Here is a 10,340-nt window from a genome sequence, read left to right on the forward strand (position 1 = left end):
GCACAACACGAAAGAAAAGTCACGTGGCTGTGGTGGTCATCACGCACGCCACGGTGACGAGCGTTGCGCTTCAGAAGGTGAACATGAGGGTGCCGTGCACGCTGGTACAGGGAGGAGAGAGAGAGGTAACATAGATTTTATTATTTCAGCGTGTCATATTTTCTTTTTGGTTTCAGTATTAAAGCAAAATTAATGAAAGCTGTAAATGGGATACATTTTGCCTTGATGAAAAACAATGGGATGTTGTTTATAAAACATCATGGGACCTCCTTTGCCAGTACCAAAATATACTAATAGGGTTTTTTTCCTTTTTTCTGGAAACAAAACTGACACCTTTTGCAAGGAATCATGCTTACATTAACCACAATACTTGCAGTCAAATGCAAACAAAAAACAATACTCTGATCATTTATGCATTGACAACAATATTCTGATAATTTATGCATTGACAATGCATAAATGATCAGAGTATTGTTTTTTGTTTGCATTTGACTGCAAGTATTGTGGTTAATGTAAGCATGATTCCTTGCAAAAGGTGTCAGTTTTGTTGCCATAAAAAAGGGGGAAAACCCTATTAGTATAATTATCTGTGATGTTGGTTAAACAAATACGGTTGTGAATTAACGACTCAAGTGGGTCAGAGCGATTTCCTGCCCAAAGTAACGTTGAGGCGGTGCTCATCCATCTCCTGTTTGTAGTCCTGAACCAGTGGTGTCAATTCCTCATTCCTATGGCAGCTGCAAGTCCAGCCATAGGACAGCCACTGTTGACTTGCCCACAACGTGGCGCTGATTCTTTCGACCCCAGAGCTTGGGGAAGGAACGATCGGCTGAGGCAACCCCCAACCAAGCTTTGAACTTTGCTGCCTACCAGTTGCAAGCTGCTCCTCTACCATTAACGACATTACAGTCCTAGATTTGAAGCTTTCGTGACTGCAAGGATTCATACTCTTTGGTTTTTTCGGTGAAGTCACGTAGGTAAAAAAAATCTCATTTAATAAATTAAATCACGACGTTTCGGGCGCAACACAAGCGTCCTTCTTCAGGTGGGGACAACATAGCGAAAGCACAACTGCTTAAGTTTTGAGATCTCACATACCGTGACGACTCGTCGGTCTAACATTCACATGTTTCAGAATGGGAGCGTTCATGGCAACGACACGTATGGGACTGGACTTAAGTGCTCAAGACGTATGTTACAGTTGTCGCTGTGTCTCAGCTTCCAGGACCACGAGGACGGACTTGAGTTCAACGGGAGCAGCGGTGGCGACGGCGACGGCGGCGGCAGCGGAGGACACCCCACGTACGGCCACCCTGAAAGCCGCCACTCAAGACTTGTCACATCCCTTCGGCACCTCTCACCACAAACCGGTAAAACCGAGCCCCACACACTCAATCTCAGCGCCGCCTTGAAAGAGTCAATCGTCACGGCCGACGATGGCAACGCGACGCAGCTCGCCGTCACTTCGCTCTGCCTATCCCTCGGCTGTCGAGTGACCTTCAAGGTTTGCTCGTTCAGTCCCGCACCAAATTTGGCATTCAGGTCGTGGACTTTTCTTCGGTCCTTGACCACTCTCGTGCCGGTCTCGGTAACCTGCCCTCCTCCGTCTTACACGCGTGTTCCACCCATCACAACCACCTCTTTCTGATTACATCGGCGGTTAAACCCTATTTAATACCGGACGAATTGGCTTTCTGGTATTGGGGGATGTCCAGAGTATTGCAAATTATTAATAAATGCATAATTAACTAAGTTTATTTCACATTTAATGACACCTAACCAAATACTTACTATGCAATTACGCTTGAAAATTACTCCCGGATAGTTTAATCCGGGTACCATCACCCTGAAGCAAAGGTGGAAAGCTGAGGTTGACTGCATGTGAAAGGCTGAAGGGGGTTTTCTGACGTAAACAAGGGTTTATTTTATTGGAAATTCCTTTGCCAGTAGCAAAATATGATAATTGTTTTTTTACCCTTTTATCTGGCATCAAAACCGACTCCTTTTTTTTAGTGTGCCTTTTGGTGTCATCTGGTCCAACACCATGTGAGACTAGGCTCTAAGAAAAGCTGTCTCGGGTGTGGACCAATCAATTTCAAGGACAGTGCATACATTATCAGAGTTGTGTTTTTTGTTTGCATTCCGACCTCAGGTATTGTGGTCAATGCAAACATGACTCCTTGTAAGAAAGGTGTCAGTTTTGTTGCCAGATAAAAGGGTAAAAAAACAATTATCACGGGTTTATTTTGTTTATTTAATCAAACAAATGTGACAAACGAGAGAGCTCGAGCAGAGCACGTGGACGACCAGGCATCCGAGCGCAAGGCTTCACTGAATTCCATTCACGTGTCAATTGTATTTCTTACAATGGTCGGGTATAACATCTTATACTAGTAGGGACGAAGTGAATCAGCCTACAATAGATTATATCGTCCGTCCGTCCGATGTCCGATTAGGTGTAGCAACATCGCCCCCTACTGCAAACACTTGGCAGGACCCTACAAAAACCTTTACACTCAGTGAGGCTTTCCTGGCTAAACAAGTGTAATAATACATTATCTTTATATTCTTTGGTTATTCGTTCCTACCAGCCTACCCCGCAGGGACCTGTTATGGTGGGTGCATCTCGATTTGTAACTCATGCTTGGTTGTAGGCTTGTCGGCAATTTGCCGGCTCGGTGCTGTTGGCAGAACCTCGAGAGCTTCCCAACCACCCCGAGCCCGGATGCATGCTCCACTCCATTATTACACGCTGTTATTTAACTCACTTCGTCTGTTGTATCCTCAAAAAAGAAGTCTTGTAACTCAATTTTTACACACTTCCCAATGTGCTATCGACTGCAAACTTCGTATAGCTATGTCATACTGATGACAATACTATATTCTATCATAAAAAAAATATATATTTTTTTTAAACAATCTTTTTAACGGCTCTAATTGTCCACGCTCAACTGACGTTGCCTGTAAATCATCACGGTCCCTTACGTCACGGCAAGCCTCGGGGAGCCACGCCCAGGGGCGGGGGATGTGGAAGGAGGGGAGGGGCGATGGGGGACGGGGGCAGGGGGAGGGGCAGCTCGGACAGTACATTTCATTAATGCGTGTTTAAAAAAAAGTATTTTTAAAGATTTTATACATGAAATGATTCCTGGCCGTGTGCGCAAGGAGGGCGGCGGTGACTGCGGCCCGGGTGTGGAGCAGTCTCCCGACTGGGGTGCGGGCTCGCTGGACGGAAGCAGGACCGTGGACGAGGAGGTGCTGGAAGAGGTTACACATCCCGATGGCAAGGTAAGAGACTTGCGGCCCATTGCGTTAAACCGTGTAGGTGTCCGCCCGAGGTGTCTGTTGCAATTAGATGTGAGAAGCTGTCTCTGTATGTGGACAAAAAACTGAAATGCGCAACAACAGCAAAAATGGCGAGTCAAAAACTTGAAAGGTTCAGCCAATTGGAGGTGCGAGGTCAAACACGGCAAAATTAAAACGTGTCGCAGGCAGTCGGTGCTCATTGTTCACCCCACCTTTAATAAAGTTGGTGGAGTGCTCTCATACATGCTCCTTGCTGCCCTGGCCTGTACCCTATCACCATTGAAATGAAAAATGTGTGATAGCAAAAAAAGTTCCACCTTGATAACCCTTGTGTTCGATTAATTTCACTTGAAACTGTGGGAGCCGTCACTGCCTTGGAGTCTCATGAAGTGATATCGCAACAGGAGGCTGTGCCCATAAACGTCACACAGGTCAGAAAACATCACCCCCTTTCCTAGAACCCTGCGATCTGCACTTAACGCACATTTGCCACTTCACTTGATAACACTCGACGCATGTCGCTCCCTGCCCAATATTTACCGGCACTCTCCAGCCACTCACCGGCACCCATTTAGCCTCTCACCGGCACCGGTAGATGAATTACAGGGCGCCCGATGCACATGCTGCACAGATATTATTTGCATTAGGTCAAGAAAAATATGCACCCGTTGACCTTCAGAAATACGCGGGGGGGGGGGGGGTTTCTACGATTGAGTTAAGTTTTAAGTTTGTATCCATAGGTTCTTACCAGCTGTGATGGGGGCGGTCGGTGTTGGCGATAGTAAATTTGAGAAACACGGAGAGGTTGCGGCTGCCGCCGTACAAGGGCATTAGACGTGAGGGTCGCTGCGATAAGACGACGAAGACACGAGAATATCTGACGACGATGCTGGTAATGATAATTGTTTTTTTACCCTTTTTTCTGGCAACAAAACTGACACCTTTTTTACAAGGAGTCATGTTTGCATAGACCACAATACCTGCAGTCGTAATGAAAACAAGGCTTTAAGGAAAGCTGTCTTGGGTGTGGAACAATCAACTTCAAAGACAGTGCATGCATTATCAGAGTTGTTTTTTTGCATTATGACTGCAGGTGTTGTGGTCTATGCAAACATGACTCCTTGTAAAAAAGGTGTCAGTTTTGTTGCCAGATAAAAGGGTAAAAAACTAATTATCATATTTTTTCTTCTGGCAAATGAGGTTCCAATGGTGATGCTGGTAATCTCCCGTTTTCCGTGTCATCGCAGTGCCGTGATATTCACTGAATATTATTGACATTTAAAGTTATGCACCGTCCCTTCGCTTTCGCAAGGTCAATTCCCGAGTTAAGGAAAATAATGTGGGTTTTTGTTGACAAAGCATGACACTTTCAAGTATATTTAAGTTTTTCCAGGTGAGAACGCTACAGGCCAGGATAGTCTCATGCAAGAGTCACATGGGACATTAGTCTTCCGGTAGCAGACGATGATTCCGTTGTATAACAGCATATGAGAAAAATGTAGGTGATTTTTTAAATGTACTATTTTGGACCCATCGTGGCAAGAAGGGAATGAAGGTCAATGGATAACATTGGTTATGGAATAGCACCCAAATGAGTTTACGTGCTTGAGAGGATTACCACCGTGGAGATGTAACGATGATATGAGCGAGCTCGTTTCCGCGAGCGAGATGGATCGTGACATCACGAGATCGTAATGGATGGCAACGACTTGTGGAGGCCTTCATCCAGCAGTGGATTGACCGTGTCTGATGATGAATGTACCCACAGTGTGTGCTGGCACACTCCAAATATACAGACTTCAGAGCCAGGATTGAACCCACGAGCTCCTGTATACCAGGCGAGGTGGTTAACATCTCGCCACCGTGGCGCCCAGTCCATGTGGGTCAGAAAGTTACAACTCCAGGGACTCCTCTACTTACGAACGAGTAAGGTTCCAGGGTTCTGTTCTTAAGTCCAACTTTACTCCTGTCGATTCCGAACGTGTTATACTATACGGCATGTACACTAAACACGGAGAATGGCTTTAAAAGTTGTATAATCTCCTGTAGATGTTGAGGCCACTGGTTCCTCACGTTCTGCAGATGTAGATGCCACTGGTTCTTCACGTTCTGCAGATGTAGATGCCACTGGTTCTTCACGTTCTGTAGATGTAGGTGCCACTGGTTCTTCACGTTCATCAGATGTAGATGCCACTGGTTCTTCACGTTCTGCAGATGTAGATGCCACTGGTTCTTCACGTTCTGCAGATGTAGATGCTACTGGTTCTTTACGTTCTGCAGATGTAGATGCTACTGGTTCTTCTGCGGATATAGATGCCACAACCGCCATCTATTACGCGGCGGTTGAACTTACGAATCTCGGTCCGAACAGGCAACTGGACATACGGACAGGTTTGTTCGTATATCTGAAAGTTCATCAGTCGAATGTTTCATAAGTAGAGGCGTCCCTATATATATATAGCTCAGTGGGCCTTACCTGGTTAAATAAAATAGCTTAGTTTTAGGAAGGCAGCGGTGGTGACGGCGGCGGTGACGGTGGTTGCACGCGTTGCTGTCTGCGCCGCAGGTGGAGGTGGTGTCGCGCGAAGGCCGCCGCACGCTGCGCTTCCCCAACGGCACGCGCAGGGAGGTGAGCCCCGGCGGTCGCTCGGTGCTCGTGGCCTTCTTCAACGGAGACGTGAAGCGCGTGCTGCCCGACCAGCGCGTGGTGAGCGACCCAACCCCCCCCCACCCCCCCTCCCCCCCCCTCGCCTGGTCGCCAGTCGCCACTGGTGCTAAAGTCACAGTACTGCATGCAGAGGTGCGGAGTTCATTCAGTCATCACGCGTAGTCAGCGGAGGAACGTTGCGCCCAAACGCGAGACCTGCGACAAAACTGCTCTTGGCTGCCGTACACCGGCGCCTCGAGTGATTTGTGTAATCCATGGATCACGGGTGGGGGGGGGGGGTGGCGGGGAGGGCGACCACGTAGGTGGCGCCATTCCTTTGAAGAGTCGCAGTCCACCTCGAACGTCGACCGCCAACTGAAGTGCGCAATTTGCTGCAGGAGTTTGCGCATCAAGATGTCTCATTTCAACTTGTAACGCGTCGCTGCGCGGTCCACGCTCCTTGTCGAGAGAGGAGGAACCACGGACGAGCGGGAAGGCAACCGCGCGATGAGCCGGTGCCAACCATTGCCCGAGTTCTGCCGTCCTCCGTGTTTGAAGGTGTTAACGGCCTATTCATGTTCACATGTGGGAGGAAACGGGAGCAAAGTTTTATCTGTGGGGAGTTTGAGATGTCAGGCTCAGTCGTCACCCATGACTGCACAAAGAGATCATCACCGCCCTTCCACGCCGCTAGACGTAATTCGGTTAAACGCAACGTAAGCCGGTGTTTTGCGGATGTTTGTTAAAGGGGCCCCGTGTTGCAGAGATGTCGGTGGTGGTATCATCGCGTGTGGCATCGTCTCCCCTGGTCCGTCCCTGATGTGATGCCATACGATTGTCTCTCTTTAGAACAAATTCTTTGGTGATGCTGCTGATGCTGCGTTGGCAGCAGTGCACAAGTGCAAAGAACAAAACACTCAACACATGTCTCATTCACACTTTGACTTTAATAGAAAAAATATATATAATGTGATTTTTCAGGCAATGATTCTTCTTCATAGCAGGACAGAGAGATAGTGGATAGTAGTTTAACACGTAGCCTTTCACGACCAATATTATCTATAATAGAGATGTTTTTGGGTAAGATTTCGTAAATATAAATGTGATTACAACCAGCCTGATGATGCTAGTTGTAATGCCCGGCGAAACGTCGTACTCGAATTGTTAATGTCGTGGGTTTACTCTGCAACACACTGGTGTGCTGAACTAGTAACAGAGTTTTTGTTTACTTGACAAACCTTACTAATTGGCGCTGTTGGGTGTTGGCGGGTTTCACGACACATTTCTATTTAGGCGATCTAACCCAAAAAAACCTGTTAAGGTTAATAGTTGTAGTCTGCACTTAACACTGGGAATTAATGAAAATTAAAAAATCCTGATTAACTATTTTTTTATTGGCACATGAATACAGTATTGGTAGCTAATGAGCAGCAGACTCACCCTTCAATAATAATAAAACTATTTCTACCAAATAAACTCGTTTGTATTCAAATTTTACTTTAACTGGCTGGCACAATGCATTATGGGTGGAACTGCTTGTTTTAACGAGGTTTGTGAAGCCATAATTAGCATAATCCATTGAGTGATGCATTCCTGATTGCAGTTCTCATTTAACTAGGGGTTAGACAAACTCTCTGTAGAAACCAAACCTCCACACCACTCTGAATAACTATGTAACGACCAAACCAACCCATTTAGATTCATAACTATTCATGCATAATAACTTTGCCGTCATTTCTGTCGCCTTTCCATAAATTGGCTGCTGCTGCTGCTTTCACCAGAGACCGAGGTGCTGGCTCTGACGCTGCCGTCAAACCCCACGTGACCCCATGTGACCCCCACGTGACCCCCAGTGACCTCACGTGACCCCACGTGACCCCACATGTCCTCACTCTTGAGCACAATCGCAGAACTGTCACGGGCGATATCACCTGTAGTCATGCGGACGTATGCCATGTAAATATTAATAATTTTCTACACTTTCCTCTCTAGATTTACTACTACGCAGATGCTCAGACCACACAGACCACTTTTCCGGACGGTTTGGAGATTCTACAGTTCCCGGACAATCAGATTGGTGAGTTTTACGTTGCTGATGATGATCCTGATGATATTTTTTTTCGATTTAAAGCTTTCGTGACTGCAGGGATTCATCTTCTTGGTTCTTTCGGTAAAGTCACGTGGAAGGGATATAATAAAATAATAAAAATAAAACATAATAAAATAATTCTCACGACGTTTCGGCCACAACGCAAGCAGCCGTCCTCAGGTGAAGTCCGACCAAGAAGATGGATACTGATGTTATTTCCCTTGAAACAGAATGTTGTCGCTTGGGGTTCCTCACTTGAACTTATAACAGGGAACTACATTTCACCAGTTCTCAAGGTCCCACTGTCATCATCAGCTACAGAGATCTCCTGGTGCATTGTCTTCATTCCAGTTCCATTTCAGGCTTCTTTTCACCCGGACTCAAGTCTTTTTCTTTCCTCTGATTCCGGCTACCCCATCCTCAAAACAAACCAGCTTGTTATCAAGATCAAGACTCAATCACAGCCAAAGCCATTGATGCCCCCACACCTCTGTTAAACTACTAAAAAATTAATATTTTTATTTTTCTAGGTAAGGCTCAATGAGCTATGTAGCTCTTTTTCAGAAGCGACCTGGCCACAAATGATAGCTTAACAAAGTGGCTTATCAAGTGCAAATTTCTGACAGCCAAATACTCTTCAACACATGTTTCTAAATGTGGAGGGAAAAACCGGAGGACCCGGAGAAAAAGCCACACGAACACGGGGAGAACATGCAAACTCCAACTGTACAGCAGGCGTCAGGGTCGGGATCGAACTCACAACCTCCTGTATAGCAGGCGAGGTTGTTAACATCTCGCCACCGTGGCGCCCATCGCCAAAGCCGTTGATCCCACCACACCTCATTGCCAACACTCTCAGATCCTGCAGCTACTGAACAGTAGGTTTGCTGTGGCCTTGTTACTTCTCCCCTGAACTCCTGCCATCTGTACAACTTAACATCGTGGATCATGGCTCCTTCTCGCCAGCCTCTGACTGCCTATTGTAATCTTTTTTTTTTCCCCCATAGTTGTTTTGTTTGAATAAAGTAAGGCAGCCCAACAGACGAAGTATGATGCTCAATCTTTCTCCCATTCAAGTTACCTCTGTAAAATCACAAGTCCTTTATTCAAACAGGGGCGTGTTTCGCTCCTGACACAATTCCTTGCATGCTCGTGAATATCAATTACTTGAATGCTCGTGAATATTAATGTTTTTGTGGTCGGAGCTTGACATTAACTGTCGTGTTTGATGGAAAGTCAGGACACACTCTCTTCTTTTTTGCGATTGTAAATGAAGATAAACCATCTGCTGCGTTTACTTACATATATGATAGAAATAACACAATTGACCCAGGATGGCTTTTTTTACAATGCGTTAATATATTTTTAAAAGTTTAACTTGGGAGTGGCTTTTCAGTCAGGGAGCCTTTGTTACTCAATCAATGGCACCTGGGTTGTATGTACAGTATGCATGTTGAACGTCTTTCACACTGCGTAGCCAACCGTGCTAATCGGAGGTGCGATTATGACTCAACACCTGGGCCGGCCGCTTTACCTCCCCCCAGGTGAGCCTTGACCACGCCACATGGCCTGGCACGTGTGCCATGGTGACCAAACCCCCACTTGAGGTCCCCGCCTAATTCTGCTGCTGCTGTTGTTGCTGCTGCTGCGGATGCTGCTGCTGTTGCTGCTTCGCCTGCTGCTGCTGTTGCTGCTTCGCCTGCTGCTGTTGCTGCTGCTACTGTTGCTGCTACTTCTGCTTGCTGTGGATGCTGCTGCTGTTGCTTTTTTCGCTTGCTGCTGCTATTGCTGCTTGCTGTTGCTGCTTTCTGCTGTTGCTTTTTGCTGCTGCTTGCTGCTGTTGCTGCTTGGTGCTGCTGTGCTGCTGCTTTGCTGCTTCTCCTGCTGCTGCTGCTGTTGCTGTTGCTGCTGCTGTTGCTGCTTCGCCTGCTGCCTGTGTACATGCAGAGAAACACTACCCGGACGGAAGCAAGGAGATCGTGTTTCCTGACCAGACCGTGAAGCACCTGCATGTGGACGGGCGCGAGGAGACGATTTGTCCAGATGGCACCGTCATTCACACTCAGCTGTGAGCCAAACCCCCTCACCTCCACATTCACCTATGGTCGCCAGCGTCACTGCCAACACCAAACCAGGGCTGGGCGATCGCCGCGATTGCTGGCCTGCCATTGCGGTTCCGTACTTAGCGTCGAGTACGATTCCTAGCTCGTCATGGAATAAGGAGAATTTTGGTGGGTGCTGGGCTATGTGGAGCCCAGCATGGCATTCGGGCAATGCCAGTAATGTAGCATTTTTTTG

The 10,340-nt window shown here is 46.9% G+C and overlaps 1 protein-coding gene across 1 annotated transcript in view; it reads left to right on the forward strand.

Annotated features, from left to right (window-relative positions):
- CPAP (centrosome assembly and centriole elongation protein) overlaps positions 1 to 10,340 on the forward strand; it is a 39,206-nt gene that overhangs the window by 20,945 nt on the left and 7,921 nt on the right. Inside the window, exons 12-15 of the mRNA XM_078616212.1 lie at positions 3,097 to 3,288; positions 5,873 to 6,013; positions 7,946 to 8,030; positions 9,990 to 10,110. Coding sequence (XP_078472338.1) covers positions 3,097 to 3,288; positions 5,873 to 6,013; positions 7,946 to 8,030; positions 9,990 to 10,110 — 539 coding nt within the window. The remainder of the gene's footprint in view (positions 1 to 3,096; positions 3,289 to 5,872; positions 6,014 to 7,945; positions 8,031 to 9,989; positions 10,111 to 10,340) is intronic.

Source organism: Lampetra planeri, chromosome 50 (genome assembly GCF_965212315.1).
Source record: "Lampetra planeri chromosome 50, kcLamPlan1.2.h2, whole genome shotgun sequence".
NCBI lineage: Eukaryota > Metazoa > Chordata > Hyperoartia > Petromyzontiformes > Petromyzontidae > Lampetra > Lampetra planeri.